Source organism: Artemia franciscana, chromosome 15 (assembly GCF_032884065.1).
Source record: "Artemia franciscana chromosome 15, ASM3288406v1, whole genome shotgun sequence".
NCBI lineage: Eukaryota > Metazoa > Arthropoda > Branchiopoda > Anostraca > Artemiidae > Artemia > Artemia franciscana.
The window spans coordinates 21,068,929-21,089,840 of record NC_088877.1 but is presented as its reverse complement, the minus strand read 5'-3'; the positions used below and the strand labels follow the sequence as shown (position 1 = coordinate 21,089,840).

General features: G+C 36.2%; 1 protein-coding gene across 2 annotated transcripts in view; it reads left to right on the top strand.

Moving 5' to 3' along the window:
• The window catches only part of LOC136036165 (SH3 and multiple ankyrin repeat domains protein 2-like), a 148,998-nt gene that overhangs the window by 60,369 nt on the left and 67,717 nt on the right, over positions 1-20,912 (top strand). For both annotated transcript variants that reach the window (XR_010619651.1, XM_065718229.1), the window contains exon 5: positions 9,289-9,437. Coding sequence is in view for 1 of the 2 variants with exons in the window: in XM_065718229.1 (XP_065574301.1) it covers positions 9,289-9,437 (149 nt within the window). In the remaining variant the exon portion in view is untranslated. The remainder of the gene's footprint in view (positions 1-9,288; positions 9,438-20,912) is intronic.

Here is a 20,912-nt window from a genome sequence, read left to right as displayed (position 1 = left end):
TTATTGGATTAAAGTTCTACGATAACGGTGCATTTTTTACGGACTGCATGTATGTTAAGTGACGTATGGTATACCGCAACCGTTAAGTCTTTCATGACTAAATGGCTATATAAATAATCTTCTAATAGTTCCCGGAATTTTTGGCCCGAGTACGTTTTGGCCCTGCTCAGGCCAAAGTACATGTTTTATGGGCCAAAATGCTAGCTTGCAGCGCTTTCATTTTTGCTTCGTCTCTTTTGTTATTTTAAAGGGGCTTTAGATTTGAGATGTTCGTTCAAATGAACACTCCTTCAATAATAAACGACTGCTAATTAGATTTGATCACTCCTTGGAAAAAAAACAAACAAGGATGCGTAACCACTCTCCTGAAATATTAAGAAACTTTATTTTTGTAGATTGGGGCTTTAGTGGGTACTCATCCATGCTGAATTACATTGTGGAATCTTCATCCAGATTCCACTGCTTTTTTGCGGAAGTTTGACGTCTATTTCTAAAACTATGCAATTTATTTCCTCACAGTTTTCGATTAGTAGGATTTTTAGGGTAGGCATAAATAATAGATCTTGTTTTTGTTGCATATATTGTAATCAAAATTCCGTTTTCTAGAGTTTCAGTTTTTGCTGGAAATATGGCAATCTTTTTTGGGGAGTTTAACTTGTATTTCTAGAATCTTGCAAATTTTTATTTGTTGATAGCTTTCGAGTAGTAAAATTTTTATAAGTTTTGCTTAATTAGGATCTGCTTGAATAATATAGTATTTCTTGTGACAAATGTTGCAATCAAAACTTCGTTTTTTAGGGTTTCAGTTTCTACTGACAAGGGCTGCTCTTTACTTGAAGTTTATTACTATGAGCTGTTTGATTCAAGGCCTTCTTAAATGTAAGGGAAGCTACTACTCCCTCCTTCGGCTCTTGTATTCATGTATAATGGTCATATTACATTCCTTCGAGAATGACAGTCATCCATGAAAAATGCACCCCTTCAAATACTTGTAATATCAATTTTACAAATATTTTATAAAAAAAACAAGGAAAGAACAAAAGAGTTAAGTTGAAATTTAAAACATAGAAAATTATTGCTTTGCAGTTTTGCGACTTATATCTGCAAAATTAGCTCACATAAACCGACTCGCGATATTTTCTCTATACTTATATAATTCTGAAAACAAGCGTTTTTTTAACACATAACAGATGTAACAAAACAGGATTAGGAGTAGAATAGCACTTAGTTGGGTCCAAGAAAATAAGATTAATTTACGATGTTGCTCATTGTTGAGTTTTAACAACTCAAACAGCCTAAGTTTTTAGTAAAGCGCTAGTTTTTTAGAATTCTACAAATACAGGAAAATATCAGTTTTTTTTTTACTTGTTTTGGGGGTATACGAGCTTCATCTCGTGTGTTGTCTCTGACTCGCATGTTGCATGAACTGCGAAGTAATAATTTTTGTTTATTTTAAGTTTCAACTTCGCTCTTTGCTTCCATTAGAAAAACTTTATTTTTTAAATTAATTTTATTCGTTTTTAGATTTTTTTTTCTAATATGCACAGTAAACTTTGCGAAAAGATCTTTGTCTAACATAGGTGATGAAACTAAAGAAGTCATAAGTTTTTGTTAAAATAGGGCATTGAATATAGGTTTTACTTTCCACCTCTCGTAAACTAAAAGAAAATAGCGACGAAGACCACACTGCCTTTCCATAACAAACAAATACAACGTAGAGACAATAGGGAAAATTTCAAGACAGTGGAAATTATTTCTGTAGATATTTCGGCCCTATGTCCAAGGGCCGTCTTCAGCACAATACAAGAATAAGAGAGAAACTATATATATATATAAAAGAACTTACATCAAATTGTGAGGATTAAAAACTAAATAATTAAAAACACTTTTTAAAACTTTTTTTTTTTTAAATAGCCCTAGCATCCTTACTTGAGTCCTGGTTGAACTTCGTTGAAGTAAGGATGCTAGGGCTATTTAAAAAAAAAAAGTTTTAAAAAGTGTTTTTAATTATTTAGTTTTTAATCCTCACAATTTGATGTAAGTTCTTTTATATATATATATAGTTTCTCTCTTATTCTTGTATTGTCCTGAAGACGGCCCTTGGACATAGGGCCGAAATATCTACAGAAATAATTTCCACTGTCTTGAAATTTTCCCTATTGTCTCTACGTTGTATTTATTTCTCTCGTAAACTTTCCCTGAAAAAAAAAATATGCAGTTTTGTCACGCATAGAGTTCAAGAGATATATTACCATCGATTGTTCTATGAGAAAGACATAAAGGTTTAGAAAACTGAAGGACACTAAAGAATTTTAGACGTATATTTAATGTAGTTTACACAAAATATTATCGTTGTTATTGGTGCAATTTTTCTGCCACAGTGCTGAATTTTTTTTTTTAATTTCTCATAATAAAGTATGTTTTTGTTGTTTCTGCTTCTCAGAGACCAACATTTTAGGAGAACTGATCAATAGAATCAAATTCTTATGAAGATTAATGAAGATTACAAGGTTAGAACAAAAAATTCTTTGAATTCAGTTGGGCCAGTGCCGTCCCCTGCCCCCAAATTACGGAAATGTGTGTAACGTATTAACTAGTGACCAGTTCATGCTGGCCTTGATGGGTAGGAGAAGTAAAGCCCTAACAGTGGTAACTTTACCTGGTTCCATTGTCCCACTTGTGCTAGAGAGAAAAAAAAAAGAAAAACATCAAGAGCCTTGACATGAACCATTAAACATTTCTGCGATCTTGTAGGAGGCTAGTATTCCTGGCGGAAGAAAAGGAAATGCACCCACGGTTATCCATGAAAAAAAGTGATTTTACTATTTTTTGAATATGGGGCTCAATACCCCCAGTAAGGGTTTGTCAGCCTTACTGATTCTAGTGGTGCGCTTTTCATTTCGATTCGCCGCCATTTTTGAAGGGATTCAAGCCTTTTTGGTCAACCTGCCTGAGACTCTAGGCAGCCGTGACTTGCTAAAGATAACAAACAAGTATTGGTCCAATAAGAGAGGCACACTTACTCCCGCCGTTTACCCGTACCATTTAACCAAACACTTAGAAAACTATAGGCTCTATGACTATTTTAGGTATATGCCCATCTACCTTAGTTCTACTTCCCCAGGAGTGACGTACGGACGGATAATAGATTGACATATCTATTAACAAATGAACTAACACCATTTTTATACAATCCTAATAATAGATAGACGTATCTATTAATTAAATTCCTAAAATAGCGTTTCCGCGCCTATATAATAACCATCATTCCCGAATTACCTTTAAATTATGAATTTTTGTTTCATCGGAATTTTTTTCAATACATTTTTTAAACCCTCGTCGCGATGGGCTGTAGTTTGCTCTTACTAGAGCAAATGACGTATTTGACACCACAACGCTCTTAAAGTGACTTAGCGATATAATGATTGTAATTCTTGTAAGTCTTTTAATCTCTTGCAAGTTACTTTTGAGGTTTCACTAAAATTTTAAAGAGAATCCTTATTAATCTTTATTGATTTCTGTTTTCTTTTTTTGTTTTTATTTGGAAGGGATGTAATTTAATCACTAACTCTTCAAAATCTATTGGAAATCATTGTTTCCTATTGCTTGAATGTTTTATATCTTGTTTACCGGTGTGTTTATGTTCCTCTCAAAGTCATTGTTTAAATATTTGACCTTGAAGAAAAAGTCAAAGTTTTATTTTGATGATAGTAGAATGTTTTCATTTTGATTAAATCTTTTTTCTAAATCCCACTCACTATTTGTAATGGGTATGTACGGTTTTTGAATTTTTGCATGTTTTTGCAGGGTACTTTTATCCTAAATGAGTTCTAAGTAGCTTGTTCCATTATCCTAAATTGGCACTGTGGGATTGAAGAACAAAAGCAGTGAACCTTATAAAAAATGTCCCCAAGGATTTCTTTTAGAAATTTTAACATATTTTCCCAGTTATAGAGGTTTATACTTTTTCTTCTCTTGGGAAGGTTATTTTTTATTCCTTAGTTTCAATGTTAGGAAAGGGGGGTTGTTCGAAAGTTCAGAAAAGAGTGAAAACGAATCTCTCATTGTCACTATTAATTTCTTTTAGTCGCAAAAAAAGGTTATTCCTTATCTTGACCAACCAGAAAGCTTTTAAAACGGATTTGAATTATTCAGGGATTAAGAAAAATTATTTTTTATAAACTAATTTGAGCATAAAATTAATAACAGCCGCGAGACTCTACCAGACAGGGAAGCATCAATTGCTTAGTTTAATAGATAAGTTTGAGATTTTGATTGAAGTTTGAGAAAGTTTGATAAGTTTGAGAAATTGATTTCCAAAATTTGACAATTACCAAGAAATTTGTGTTGTGAAAGAAATGGCTTGTAGAAGTTTTTGTTTGTTTAAATTTCAGGTGAAAGCTTCTGGTAAAAGGTCTCGTCTTGTTCTACTATGCTATCAATTCTTCTGCGAATTAAATCAACCTTAAGTCATTCCTATCGTCAGTTTATTTTCCTTCCCTAACCTCGTATTTGAGAGCTTTTAGGAAATTAGGTCTAAAGATTCTCCAGAAGTAGCTTTTTAACTGCCTCATATTGAGCGTCCCCCCTCTCCCAAGGGAGCCTTCCCCCGAAATTGAGAATCAACTACCAAAGATACAATGTGAACCGCATTATAATGGAGAAATTTACAAAAATCTATTTTGTCTTATTGATGATTAAATAATTCATAAAACTTGTTAATTCCTGACGGCATATGTGACCGTATATGCCACATTAACTTTCACTAAAACTTTTCCATCAACGATAATAAGGTGTTCTCCGAACGTAAATTGTTATTTACGTCTCAACTGGAATAGATGAATGCTTGCTCGCAGTTGTAATTTGAGTAAGGACTAGGAACAAATAAAACTTTCTAAGAGCCTCCAGATAAGAATTTCTGGATTTATGCCATAATTTTACACTTAAATATACATAAAAAGTTCTTCTTTAGTTTAAAAGCTCCATTCTTAAAATCGAACCCCCCCCCCGTCGGAAAAAATTGTTGCTGTTGCCTTACCTAAGAGCAATGTATATTATATAGTGTATTTGTGTACTCAATGGTCAGTTTTTGTTGTTCTTTATTTTCTAATGTTTATAATATCAACTTTATCTACTAGCAGCAAAGATAAGTAATCTGTTCGAAAACCAATTCGATTCTTCTTTTCTTTTTTTTTTTAGCGTTAAAGTAACCGTGACTCTTAACTTAGTTCGTCTATAACCCTGAAAATAAAATAAATCTTAGTCAACACGGTAGGATCGAGTTAGTAAAAAGCGAGGGTACAAATTGTACTATTTACTTATCTCCTCCCCCTTCCGGCCATTTCTTATATGAGGGGCCGTCGTAGAAACTTGGGAGGGGGCTTAGTTAATCAGAAATAAAATGTTATGCAGTTTTTAGAGCTGAAAGTAAATGTAAGGCAATACCCACGTCCCGTGCCCTTTTTTGCCTCGAGATTTTTTTAATCCCCCCTCCCTTTCTATAGAATAAAATCATTCACTAAAAATTATTGATACATCAAAAAATTTTGCCTCCAGTTGTCAAAAATTATTAATGCAGCCCTAAGGACAAGGGCCTCAAATTATGTGATTGGTCCATTCTTCGCAGGTACGCACAGTTAGAAAGTTTGACACTCGAACATAGTTAAAATGTTAGACTCGGAAAGAATCCAAACATGCGTGGTTTGGCAGCACATACTAAGTCTGTGTCCCCTCGAAACTCCAACGCCCCTTGTCCCCTGCTTGTCCTCATATACTCCCGATCGTGTTAGATCAAACCTTTGATATATCTGTTTTGCTCAGCATAGTCGAAAGATGCAAATAGTATACCCCTGGGGATGAAATAAGCCACGTAGTCACAGGACAAGAGTCCTAAATTATGCAAATTGGCCAGTATTTTAGAGATATGTCTTAGTAGAAAGAGTGGGTATGATGCACCTTGTTTGAACCAGGATAACATAAGTGATAACATAAGGATAACATAAGGAGTTTAGTGTTGAAAAGAATTTTTTCTGCAATCTAAAGGCTTGGCTTAGCTACGGGACTTAGTCTGAGGGATTAACTGGGGAGGGGGGATGGATCTCAAATGCCTGAGCACGAGAATATTTTTATGCAAAAATCTAAGTCGTCTATATGAATGTTGTTTGTCATTTTTTTGGATTTGATCGATTCGAGTTACGAATGACTGAAATCTTTGAGTAATTTCGCTTTTAAAGTATAAATTACTGCTTTGAACTTGCTGCTAAAACTTTTTTTTAAAGGTTTGGAGGAATTGTTTAAAACATCCATTAAATTCCATTACAATCCATTAAATTATTCACTACCTCTGGCGATATTTGCATGCAGTTAGAAGCTATCATTGTACAAACGATGGATATGGAATACGAATTTTTGGTTGAAAATAAATAGCATGGGAAGATTTTTTTTTCCAGTTCTTTAGTTTCTGCAGTAAATCTATAATTTTTAAGTCATGGCAACAGTCGAAAAATTCGTCCACGATTTTATGATTTTCGATAGGAGTTTTTCGTACGTTATTTCAAATATCGTTTCTATCGCAGTCCTAATTCTCTCCCGAATGGTCTTTATAGGTTTCTGAGGTAAAAGACCGGAAACAATGGATCTTAATAAATATCTTACATGGAGAAGTACGAAATAAGCTAGAGCTACGCAGGGTACTCTGGAAATACTTTTGGACGACGAGTCGGTCAAATCTGATAAAAAACCAAAACAAAAACCCCAATCAATGGCTTCAAAAATATGTAGATAAGTTTTTTCTACACAACGACTTGCCAGAGATTTTTTCCAGCCAGACAGTCAGATCGTTTGGCTTTTTTTTTTTTTTTTTTTACTCCAAAAGTTAAAATAGTTACTCCAGTAAGAAAGATTGATTTTTGCACATTATATATATCGAATGGCCAACTCCCTGAATGATATTAAAACGAAAAAATATCAAATAAAAAAACACGTTTTTCAAACGAACGTTAAGAGCAACATTAAAAATGAAAATGCACATGAACTATCATGAATGTGAGAAGACAGCTGGATCCCTCGGCCCTGCTCTTTACGCTAAAGCGTGAGTTTTTTTCAGGTGCTTCAGGAATAAACCTTGTCAAACAGTTCGTGGTAATGAACTGTAGTAAGGAGCGACCCGGCTCAATAGTAACCAAAACTAAAAAAAAATGGAATTTTTATACCAATAGCTACATCAAAAGAATCGCATTTAATGATGATTTTAAATATTTAAGTTTCATCACGTTTAGTTTTACCCATCAAAAGTTACGAGCCTGATAAAATTTGCCTTACTTTAGAAAATAGGGGGAAACAACCCCTAAAAGTCATACAATCTCAACAAAAATCACATCATCAGATTCAGAGTATCAGAGAACCCTATTGTAGAGTATTTCTTTCCTTGAGCCTAGTTTAGGTGAATTCGGGAAACTTCCGCCAAATTTTGACTAACAAATCCCCCCTTCCGCAAAGCTTTATTGCTTTATAATCAACTTTGTAGTCGCTCGTGCCTCCCCTGAGAATGTAATTAAGTTTTGAGTTCTCACCCCTGAAATTGGATTTTCTATGTTGTGTAGAAGTATTTCGCTCCCTATTTCTTCGTGTGATGTATTAGAAATTTGTTTCTTTGTTCTACTCATCTTGCATATATATGTATTAGATTTCTTTAAGTCTAATGTATGTATTACTTTAAGTCTACATCTTGCCTATATAGTCTAAGTTAGCTGACTTCTAATTTTAGATAACATATCTAATTGGATGTAAAATTGGATATAATTGGATGTAAATTTTTACCACACACTTGTACCACATCTGCGTAAGCTGTTATACGTGTAAGGGCAGATGCAATTAAGTTTTGAGTTCTCAACCCTGAAATTGGATTTTCTATGTTGAATGTGACAAAACTGATATTCCCACTTACGAAAAACTTTCTGAGCTTGAAAAGCTAATTGGAGGTAGTAATGGAAAGAGTTGGACTAGAGCCATCTAAATTAAAAGCCAAATTCGATTTCGATTGACACTCCCACCGATTACTTATTTACGGATAAGTCCTGTCTTAATTTTGCCATGCGCCAGTTGTCTAATTCTTGGGCATAACTAACAAGTGCTTAGTTGATTCTGAACTTTCCATAGATCATGCTATAGAAACATATAACGCTTATTAGATTTCTGTAAATTGGGGAACGTTGCAGATAGTGCAACGCAACTTTATACATTGTCAGTCGGCAAAGTGATTTGAAATAACGCAAAAGTAATATTTTCTCAACTTTATGGAATTAATATGTTTAAACAAAAATAGAATAGTTCCACCAAGAAGATAAACTTCCCTAAATAAATTTGTTCTCTTACATAATTGTACTTGAGCAGAGTTCTTCATATAGTGTTGTGCCACCATTCAAGACGAAAGTATCAAAGGCATGAAATTAAAAACATACTTTTCCCCCAAACCTATCTTAGATCTATTCATACCTAAAAACCGCAATTTTCCAAGATCTTCTTTGTTTTTTTTTTTTTTCAAAATTACGAAGTTGTTAGGGCTGTATTAGAATTTCGCCGCTGCTGCCACGTTGAACCGTGAAAATAGATCGGCAAAACTAGTTAGCTAAATTTACCAACGCTTTTTGTCCGTAAAAGTTAAATAGTAACCATTTACTGATTTCCAAAGATAACTACTCCTTCAAACGGTACACCTTCTTAAGCAGTTTTGTGCTGTATCCTCATTTTATTTTTTCCTCGTTTTTCACTCATGTCTTTTTTCTTTTTTTTCTTTTTTTGAAATTTTGAAATTTTTTAAGATTCTTAATTAAAAAAAAGAGCAATTTAAAATTGTTATCTTATTTTTTAGATATATATGGTTGTGAAAGTTTCCAGCTAACCACTTAAAGCGACTAAGTTTCATTTTAATGTCCTTGGTATTTTAAAGATTCCATTACTCGAGATTGCAATAGTTTGTGCAATATTTTGTTTTTACATTAAATTGACCAATATTCACTATTTATTATACTATTTTTTTGTCCCTATTTTGGGAGTTAAGGGTTAATGCTTTGACAAAATAGGCTAATTGAAATTGTTATTGGCAAACTTATACTACTATATTTAGGTTTCAGTCATGTAATTAGTATATACCAGTCATTTAATGAGATACAGATGAACTTGTATGCATCATGTATCCTCACTTGCCATTGTCATTAAGGCCATAATATTGATTTGAAGCGTTTTTTTTTTTGCTACTTAAAGTTATTTAATCTTCTTCTTTTATTATAGAAACTCCTCTTACGATTGCTGCGACAAGTCCTAAGTCAAGTCAACAGCTTCTTATGGCTTTAGTTGGTGGTGGAGCTCTACTCGACTACAGGACTAAATGTGGGTCAACTGCTTTACACCGTGCTTGTGAAAAAGGAAATACTGAAGCAGTAAGTGGTTTTTCAATAAATATGTTTAATGGAAAATTTTACCCATGCCTTAGTTCTCTTGTACTGGAAAACAAACAAATTTCTAAATTCATGTTGAAACTCTGCTTTAGCTGCATTAGTGATAAATCTTGAGACTAATGACCATAAGTAACTAGTATTATTCTCTGAAAAATAGCCTTGCTTTTGAGAAGCTGGAATTTTACTTGTAGTTCACGTGAAGTTTATATGCTTGTTCACTATTAATATAAGTTGGGGAGTACAGGGTAAGCGACAAAGTTTATTTGTAAAAATAAGGCTGCGATCACTGCACCAGTTTATGAGAAATTAGGGGAGAAACGTATTTTTTAAAATCTAGGGGGGCAAATTTGCCATTTTTTGATTTTTGCTATTAAAATATATAAAAGAAATTATGTTTCAATGAAAATGTCACAGAAATTGTATTTCTCGAAGCATAAAAGGGAACATGCTCCCTCCCAAATGACACTCCTGCCTGTGATACGATTACTTATCAATTGTAGTTGGACTATTGTAAATAAAGTTTAGATGTGATCCTTAAAAACATTTAGAAACCGACAGAAATTGGTTCTTTGCTTGAGTAGCAGAATTAACTGGGTTATTGTACCGGCTGACTAACCGGGTACCCGGCTGACTGACCGTATTTCAAACAGTAGGATGTACGAAACATGTGGTTCACTCCCGTTTTGTAGGGCTATAATGAAAAAAAGGTTGAGATGCGGATAAAGGATGACAGATTGCCGAAGAGTCCTTTTCGGTCAACCGTCTAAGACTAAACGGAAAACAGGTCTTCCTCAGGCGGCTTGGTGCTGCGAAGAGTTGTTAGTAGTAGCAATTGTAGTAGTAATTGGGTTATTTATTGACTATTAAGTGGTATTTTATCCCTACTATATAAATTAATCGCGAGGTGGCGATGGAGTTTTATTATTAGGCTAATGTAGGTTTTCATAGTGCTTATTGACCTATTTTTTCTTTAGTAATGTACCGTGGTTTACCTGAAATACATTTATTTATCATTGATTTGAGAGATACGTGCTTATATCGATGTATAATGAACCTTAAATCGGGGACATGTCAATGAGTCGATGAATCTCCAGATTTTTCTATGACAGGCCTCGATTACGGGGACCATGTAGCCCTGCTCGCTGACTCAGTCGTAAATACTAAAATCTTACTAATAGAAATCGTCAGCCAGGCTGCCCTCTTGGTCTCAGAACAAATACATGATGAACTTGAGAACAACTGGAGCTCTGGGAATTTTCCTTGATTCGCTAGAGGGTGAACGTGTAGTTAAATGAGCACAAGGCGTATCTGAGCTTATCGATTGCTGCATATGGCAGCTGTGAATAAGTTTCAGCTGGGAATTGGTGGCAGCAGTTTTCTCCCTGTTGTGTAAAGCTGTGGATTGGACGTCAAGGACATCTCCGCACCAAAGTTCAAATTTATGAAGTGACTGTCAGATCAATAATGTTATATGGAACCGAATATTGAAATATTCAAGCCACTGATACTGAAATGCTTAGAATCTTCGGCAACGGATGACTACAGAGAATATTGGATCCCCGAATTACTGCTAGTGTCTCGGATAAATAGATCTGAAAGCGATGCTTTAAAAATTATAATGAAGCTAATATTTTAAAGAAGTGCCGGCTCGACTCCTTCTCGTACCTCTTCCGACGACCGAGGTAAGAAACATGATACTATGTTGCATACGACCCAAGGCACGACACTATGACAGTGCCTCAAGAATGAATGCTTTCATTTAGATCAATCTCCTTCACACAATATTATGGGTCACCCATTAAATCCCCTCATTTCCTCACTCTGTTATAGAAAGTATCGAAAACTTGGGCCCAAATCTGATCTTTTTAGTCTTCAGGTCCCTTCCAAAGAAAAAAAAAAACTAATATCCCTCCTTGTGGGTAATCTGCAATTATGCAACATAAGGCTTGACGCCTCTTCCTATCAAGGCTTTTCGGACATGATGAATTATACAATGTAATTTTCATAAAGATTGCCCTCTTTTTGAGGGATGTTTTGTCCCTTTTATAAAATTATGCAACTGTTTTTATGCTAATATTTTTGACGGGCTGCTTGGATCAAATTTTAATGGATTTTTATATTTGGAGTCACTTTTCAGTGGCAGGTTCTTTTGACCTATTTGTTATCAAAATCTTGTTTTTCTTCGAGTTTTATTTCTATTGTCAAGGACTGTCCTCTTACGGTTCATTACAATGAATGGTTTGATCATAGTCGCTGTTACAACATGATATAGGGTATTGATGAAAATGGGTTGAAGGGGAGTTCAGCTATTTTTAGTGGCCTTGGGTCTAACCTAAATGCAAATGAACATAAGCAGGTTCCTATCTAACGTGTAGTTCTAACTCAGACACAGCCTAAAAACATATTAAATAATAATTGTAAGGCTTTTTTTCATGGTCAAAAAGCCAAAAATATTTTCTCTGAAGTATTACGAATCATTGCAAGTTTCAAAGTTTCATCGATAATGATGACATACAGTCTTAGTTTTTTTTTCTGGAATAACAAACGATTGAATCTCCTCTTAAACACTTTGGTGATGGCCCTCTGTGTATTACTGGAAGTTTGCTCGATCGGACGAATAATATCCGAAGGAAGCTATTTCTTCTAAGCAATTAGTTCTATTATGAAGGAGCCCGCAAGTCTCCTGATGGAATTAATCGATCTGATCAAGGTAACGATATTTTCTCGCTTCGCCACACCCTGGTAGGGATCCTTTCAGAAATTTCCTCAGATGAAGGGTAATGTATATCTCTATTGAATAATTTCACAGCTGCCTCCTCAAAACACCTCCAAAGTGACCTATTGCGAAGCGTTGACCCCTTGTATTGTAATAAATCTCAAATCCAGGAATGCATAGAAAAGACTTTACATGATAAATTAATAGCCTTCAAGTACGCTCAAGTACAGTATTGGCCACTATATTTTATACGGAGAACTATAAAAAGAAAGTGTTCAAATAATTTAAACTTCTGTCTGTTTTAGAGCTGATCGTAAAGATTTATTGTGTCTAAACTTTCTTAAACATTTCGGAGAAAATTCTTCGAATAACAAAATGAATGCAAACTTTTTCTCAGTCGAAAACCTTACCCAAAGAATGATGCAGCTAAAATCTGCTTGAAGTTGTTTCCATATTGTAAATACCTCTGTCTAATTGAGTATTATGGTTGCACACAACACAAGCAACTCGGGAAATATTGGAAGATTAAAAAAAAAAACTTATAAAACTATTCTTGCATTAACATCTAATGAAAAGCAAGCTTACCCAGACGAAGTTACACAGTATTATTCTTTTTATCTTGAAAAGTCTCCATTGGTATTCAAAATTAAAACAGTTTTCATATACCCAGACTTCGAATTTATACGTCTCGTGTATGTTATTATTTATCATATTGCATCGATATCTTATTGGTCACCTTATTGTATTGATTTATGGTGTCTGACAAACCACCCGGTTTTTTCTACTTGCCCTACTTTAGTTCAAAAATGCAGTATCTTTTAGAAAAGTTACACACCAGAACTTCCAAAATGTCAGTTTTTTCCCGGAAGTGTCGTATTTTTTACTGCAATGGTCGCGTGAAAAATTTGGTGTTCTGAACGAAACCCTGATCTTTGAATAAATCTCATGAAAAAATTCTGATTTCTGGATATTTTCGTCAAGCACCTTCCTGGTTGTTGTACAGATTTTAATATTGGAAAAACTTCTGATTCGAAAACTGATTCCCATCCAGATTTAAGAGAACAGAATAAAACGTCATGGAAGTAAGAGACCTCGGATGCTAACGGCGGTTCAATATAAGCCTCCGTAAGAGATTCCGCATCCGCTATTACATGGTATGAAGAACCAGTCATAGTGACTCCTTCAGACCCACCTTACCTGAAACCTGAAGTATTAACAGCAATTGCGTCTATGTAACACGAGGTCTCCAAACAACAAGGTAGACGAGCTAGAAGTTATTATCTAATAGACGAGTTCCCCGATTACAGCTGTTACTGAATGCTGGGACATTACTGACGAAACTGGCCGTATAAACGGCTATACGAACTTTTTTAATACAAGACGTGATTTAGGCTTGCAGCCTCGCGGTGGAGATGTTGGAGTGTACATTTGACCAGACAAACCATGCAAGATGATTTTCATGTCTTATACTCGCAGTTATGTACTATCCTGAAATTGCCAAGAACAGGAAAGACCTGATACAAACGTTTATTGACCATATACGCCGTCAGTACGCTACTTCTGCGTTCTTAGTTACCGGTAATTTTAATCAAACTCACAAACAATGGGGTCCAGCATGCTCGACTTGCAGCAAGTTGTGGAAATTCCCACCCTCCAGAGTGATAGTACACTAGGTCCCATACTTACTAACCTTTCTGACTATTACCCCCCTCCCTTCCACGTTCCCTTGGTTCTCTACATAGCTCTGACGACTTCATCATTCTTTGGCAAGCTAATTCTGCTTTCCCCCGACCAAATAAGAAAAAGTTTACAACCTGCCCCATGACTAAGGAGTCTATCTGTTCTTTCGGGAAATAGATAGGAACATTCGACTTTGACAAAATTTTTTCATTAACAGACATCATCCTCAAAGTCGAGTCACTAACTTTTCTGTTCCTGCAGAAATTCCGTGAATATTTCTCTACTAAAACAGTTGTGGTAAGCAACAGCGACAAGCCTTGAATAACTAAGGAATTTAAACCATAATTTCTCGAGTTTTATATATTTTAAGCTTGAGTGAGTGGCGTATAGTACACAAGTACCGGAATTTTTCATGGAGAGAGAGCCGGATTTTCCGGTTTTATTTTAAAATGATCAGAAATTAAATTTTTAAAAAAGCTAGTTTTTCAACTGAAAGCAAGGAACAACATCATATCTTAAAATGAACAGAAATTATTTCGAATATGAAAGGGGTTGCAAGGTCTTGTGGAAGAGGCAACTCCTTTCATATACGTAACACGTAAAAATTTCTGTTCGATTTACGTTTTGATGATGCTCTTTACTTGTTTTTTCTTTTTAATTTAATTTCTGATCGTTTTAAATAATATCGGAAAATTTGGCTCTCTCCATGAAAAATTTCAGAACTTGTGTATTATACGCCACTCACTCAAGTTTACAATGTGTAAAACTACAGAACAAACCGGTTTCTTCGTTACTTTCGTCGTTTCTTTAGAAACAAGATTGGGCTATATATTTGCACATTAGGGGAGGGGGTATAATATAGCGGGTCTGTATTCAAAATATGTTAGGTACTATTATTCTGCATATTATGAAGTAAGAATTGTTTTCTGACTTCAAAATGACCCCCCTTATGTGCAAATATATAGACCAAATTATTTAGTTTCCGTTTATTCTATCACTTGTCTTTGTTTTGGTTTACGCTAAGCTGAAAGAAACTAACGAAGAAACCGGTTTGTGTCGAGTTTTACACAGCGTAAACTTGAGTGAGTGACGTATTACACAAGTACCAAAATTCCTTCCTCCTACGGAAAAAACTCAAATAAAATTCTAAATTGGGGAAGGCCTTTTTTTCCACGGGATAGTATTTTCCGGGGGGGGGGGTATTTACCGGGGGAGTATTTTCCGGGGGCGTAGCCCTGCGGAGGGGGGGGGGGGTAAATGTCTAGAACCGTTCGGGTTACACTTACAGTGAAGGGCCTGAAATCATGTGAACAACTCCGTCCAGTATCAAAAACTCCAAATCTAGCCAAGGTCATTGAATCCTAAATGAATCGTGAACTCCTGACGCAAATCAACCCTTCCCTAAACCCTTTCCAGTATGACTGTTTGAAAGCAATCAGCCCTATCCATTATCTTGTGCATCTCATCGCACGGTAACTGAATGGCTTGACAGGGGAAACACCATACTAGACCTTCTGCTCGTTGATTACAGTAAGCGTTTGATTTAAGCCGCCATATGGCCGCTGTATAAAACCTGAAACAAATGAAGGATAGAAAACAGACCCTGCTGTTGATAGTCGATTTCCTCAGTAGCTGTCACCAGTGTGTCTATACGCTTTTTTCCAGAGATCACAACTCTGAATGGGCTGAAATAACGTGTGGTGCTCCCCATGGTAGCAAGCTGGCTGCCTCACTTTTCTTGTCTGTGATCAACTACGTTCTTGTTGACTTTGATGATCGCATTAAATACGTCAATGATCTGTCCACCTTGCTCAAATTTCTCGTGGATAAATCCCAAGCAAGGTGAATTGAAAAACAGTTTCACTGATCAGCACAAGAATTATGGACTTCAAATTAACGTCAATAAAACAAAAGTGATGCGTTTTAATCTGCTTAAAAAGGACGTAGCTTGTCCTGAACCCTGGTTCCCTTCCACTTCAACTTAATTATTCTTGGTATGACTTTCAGTACTGACTGACTGTTCTTTCAGCTACCATGTTTCTAACCTTGTGAAGAAGGGCAACTATCCTTTGCTACTATATGCGTGTCCTGTTTGGGGACCACTGGTTCAAAATATTGACTACTTTAGTGACGATCTCCAGGCTGTTCAAGAACGAGCGATAAAAATCATACTGGGCCTCAAATATGACACGTATGCAACTGCAACGTTGAAAATACCAACGCTGAGAGAAAGGAGATTCCATCTCATGTCCAAATTTGGACCATCGCTCCTCGCTACTGAAAAACGCAGTACGTTGTTGCCTTCTCTATTGCCCCCAAGCCCAATACTCGACACATGAATAAGTTCGAGCCAGTAAGATGCAGAACGAATCGCTTCAGCAATTATTTTATTCCGTTTTGCGCAAGTATCATTAATTAGATTAGTTTTTCTCTTTTTTTTTTCTCCTGTGTTGTAAGAGATAATACGTAGTTTAGTTGAGGTTGCTGAAACTTAGCGTCTTCGAAAATATTATCAGACTAAGGTAGACCTACATAATTCAAGCCTCCACAGAAACAGATCTGTTTTCTTTAGTATACCTTTGCCTTTATGGTACTATATGGCTCATTTTTCATTTTTCATTTTTTATTTTTCGCTGTCATTTTCACTTGACTTGGGAAAACCGGCTCCAATTGCCCCTCCCCCCAGGATTTTGACGAAATTGCGATACGGCTTGTGTTGTTTGATGCTAAACTCTGAATAAAATGAAGGTATGCAAAGTGTTCTGAATTAGCTTCTATATCCCTTTAAGTCCGGATGTCCTTTAAAAGGAGAAGCACATTTTGATTGGTAGCAATGACTCGTGTGTGGTTTCAATCGGTGTATATCATCGCTTATATGATTCAGCAGTTCAAGACGCGTCGAACAAGATCTCGCACAAGGCGGTGTGACACTCGGTTCAGTTGCTAAGCCAAAATTGGTGAGAGAGGTCCAGAAAGGGGTGAAAGGTGGATACTGATTAAAATATTAGGTTAGGTCAAAAATTCTAGAAAAAAATCTTCTAGAAAAAAATCTTAGTGTAGTTAGTTAGTGTTAAATTAGAATTTGATAAGAGGCTAGTATCCAACGGTAACAATTCTGGTGTATGAACTAATTTCTGACTATCTGTATTTTTGAAAGGACATCCGTCCGTTAGGGGTTAACAACTTGACGGCTGTTGCATGAAAGAACATTGGAGGAAATAATAAGTATATTTCACATAATTGAATACGTTTTAACGAATGTATATCCAAAGTATATTTCAAGATGGGTGACAAGTTTGAGAAGGCATTGAAGAAGTCACGAAACTTGCGCGCTCGGCGAAATTTTGAACCAGAACAAGCCATAGAAATGTTTATGGAACTACAAGATGGAGATGTTTCCGAGATGTCGGATCTCTCAGATTCTGGTGATGACGAGAGTGATAGCCAGTATTTACCGCTGAACCCCGAACTAACCGACTTCTACGAGTTAACGCAGCTGGAACCGATGTGAGACAGCCTTCCTCCCGATAACTGTTTTGAGTCCCATGATCTTGAAGAACCTGGGCCCTCTACTAGCTCTTTGCCCTCTACTAGCTCTGACAGGGCAACTGAACATCAGCAATCTTCAGCTAAAAAGGTAAACTGACGAAATAGGGGCGAATTCAAGTGGGGTTACAAGGATTTCGAACCTTATATTGAATATCAGCAGTTTATATGTGCATATACTCCCCCAACAACAGAGTCCATGTCCCCAGCCGAATATTTTTCTATGTTTTTCTCTGATGAAATGACTGAAAAGATATTGTTAGGGACGAATCGCTATGCAGTGACGAAGGACAACAAATTCATCGATGTCACAAAACAAGAGATTTACTCTTACCTTTCAATAACTCTACATGGGAATAATAATATTGCCTAGCTACAAGCTCTACTTGGAGAAGGAGCTGAACTATACTTCGTCTCTAGAAAGATGCCCGAGACCGTTTCACATTGATTCGATGGTACTTGCACTTCAATGACAACAGTAAGTGCAAGCCAAAAACCGATCCTGGACGTGATCGTTTGTTCAAGGTGAGGCCCACAGTTGACCTGCTGATTGAAAATTTGATGAGAACTGAGCCTGAAGAAAGACAAAGTATCAATGAACAGATTATCCCATTTAAGGAAAGATCTGTTATACGGCTGTATCTCCGAAACAAGCCGCACAAGGCTCAAAGTGTTTACTCAATCTGGAAGTAGTGGGAGCATGTATGACATCGAAATTTACCAAGGTCCAGGAAATGTGGAAGCTGGGCCCTTCGGTCTTGGTGGAGATGTTGTTATGAGCTCTTGAGATCCCTGGAACCCAAAGCAGGGCCCAAGATATTTTTCGACAACTGGTTTTCGACCGTAGACCTTGTCGTTCATCTGAAGGAGATTGGATATGATTGCGTTGGGACTATTCGTCAGAATCGTCTTTCAGGATGCGAACTGACGGAAGAAAAGGAAATGAAACGGTTTCGTATGGGACACGTCGAGTGGAGAGTTGAAGAATTGACAGAAGTTTGCTTGGTGCGCTGGTATGATAACTAAGTGGTCACGCTTGTGTCAAACTACGTTGCAATTGAGCCCAAGGATACCTGTAGACGTTGGGACTTGTCCGAGAAGAAATACGTGGAAATCAAAAGGCCCGCAGTGATCAAAGAGTACAACAAGTACATGGATGGTGTGGACTAGGCTGATATGCTTATTGAGCTCTATCCCTCAAACCTGAAGGCAAGAAAGTGGTATATGCGCATATTCTACTACATTCTTGACAGTGCAGTAGTCAATGCCTGGCTAATTTATCATCGTCACTGCTGGCAGTCCAATGAAAAACCAATGCTTCTACTGAAGTTCAAAACCTTCATTGCATGCTCTCTCGGATACTCCGACACACCCCGAAGGCGCCCTGGTAGACCATTATCTCTGGAAGCCGAAGGTACTCCTCCATGAAAAATACCTACACAGCCTACCCTTTGGATGTCCTGTTAAAAGGACATGACGGATGTCGAACCCTGTACCAGATACCGAAAATGTGACTCCATATTCGAGTTCAGTGATTTTTTTCCATCTAGAAAAATCCTTCAAATATTTTTTTTTCCTATCGATTTCATAATTCAGTACTTAAAGGGATATATTTCTCTTTGGTTAATTTTGAAACGGATATTGCACCTTTTCATCCTGCGATATGTTTTTGTTATATGCATTATATGGGTGCCAACTTTTAGTTCGTTCTTGAAGCCGGTTTATAAGGTTCACATCAAAGTAATAAATCTTATTCAGGAAGCTAGTCGTTTCAGCAATTAGACTGTTACTTTATCTAGAATCACTTCGTACTCTTTCAAGTGCTCATTTTGTTTTATCGTGGGTGGTTTTTTGCGTAATTTTTTAGTGTTTCGTTGTTTTTAAATCCTAGGCGATCTGTCCCTCACGTTGTTTGCATGTCTCCCGATTTTAGTAAATGACTTAGAGTAGAAATAATGCGTGTACCGCGCCATCGTCTACAGACCTTCAGCACGTAGCCCTTCTGATGACATTCGATACCGTAACTACGGCTTATCTGGCTCTATCGAATAAATTATGCGGGCCCGTCTCGTAACTAGATTGCTAAAGAGATTAAGATGCCTCCACTCCTCCTTCAAAAGCAGTCGGATTAATTGCAGAGTATTAAGTGGCATCGCTACGAACCTAGTTCATGGTTCCTCCCCCACAGTGGTCGAAAAAGTCCTGGATTCTGAAAGGCCATGTAGGAGATTAATTGTTACTTATGACTTTGTTTGATTTCGATCCAAAAACCTCTTTAGGTAGATAATAAAAAAAAAAAATATCACAGTTTATCTGGTAGAAGCAATGAGTAAATTTAAAACCTATGACGAACAAAACTTATTGCTGCGCAACCTGTGCAACATTCCCTGCGTTTGTAGGATTACGCAAAACAACCGTTTTACTGAAAACACATAACTTAAGCAAAAGAACAAGGAAAACTTTATTTTTATGCTGTATAATATTCTAATTATGTTTTTCTACGGTCGAAAAAAATTCCACACTTTTTTTGTTCCTTTTTTGTAAAGTATTTGTTTTGCATAATCCTTAAAACTAAGGGAAATATCATCTATCAGTTTATTTACACTAGTTCTATAGATAGGTTTGATTGGTGGCGGAGCAATAATTTTTGTTTGTTTTTACTTTCAACTTGTCGTAAGAAAAATTTAAATGGAATTGGAAAAATAAAGCTGGGTATCAATATTTGTAGTAGCTTAAGAGAAATAAGAGTAAACAGCATAAAATTCGTTTCTGTTCTGAAGGTCCTGGTTATTAAACTTCTTGTTGTTATGTTGTGGCTGAAGCTCTCGTGAGGGCAAAAACTATATCATTTTTTCCCACCGTCCAATTGTTAACTAACAATATTAGCTACCATTTTTGTGTTAGCTTGTGGATTAAAAGTGCTAGCTAACTAGAATTGACGGGCCGTAAACGTAATATGAGCAAAAATCACTTCAAACAAGAGTGGCTATTGTCCTCTTTCCTAACTGTGAAACTCTAAAGTCAACTGCGTCATCTGTGCTTGAATGAAAACTATATGTGTATTGAACAGTCCTTGGAAAGAACTATTAAAGCTAAAATGAATATTTGAAATTTAATTATATTAATTGCTGGAAGCTCAACAGTTCAAGATTTTATTTCACTGTTATTTTTGTTTTTATTTTCAATGTTGTAAGTACAATAGGCTTTTACAGTTATGGAACGTGTTCCGTTTGGCCGTTAGAAAATGCACTTTTAAACTATCGGTTACTGTGTGTTTTGGCTCGCTCTTTACTAGGTTCCAGCAACTACACGTAGTAGCAGCTTGCTGCAACTAGGTCTGCAACTATTTCGCAACAGCTTGCTTGCAACTACGATACCCTGATCCTATAGTTTTGATAAAAGAAGGACCTAAGATATTTGATAATAATAATTCGCTATTGCCTTTTGAGGGTAATTCTTAATATATGCTGTCCCCAAGATCCCAAACTCATGACGGAACTTTGATGTTCTTGAGG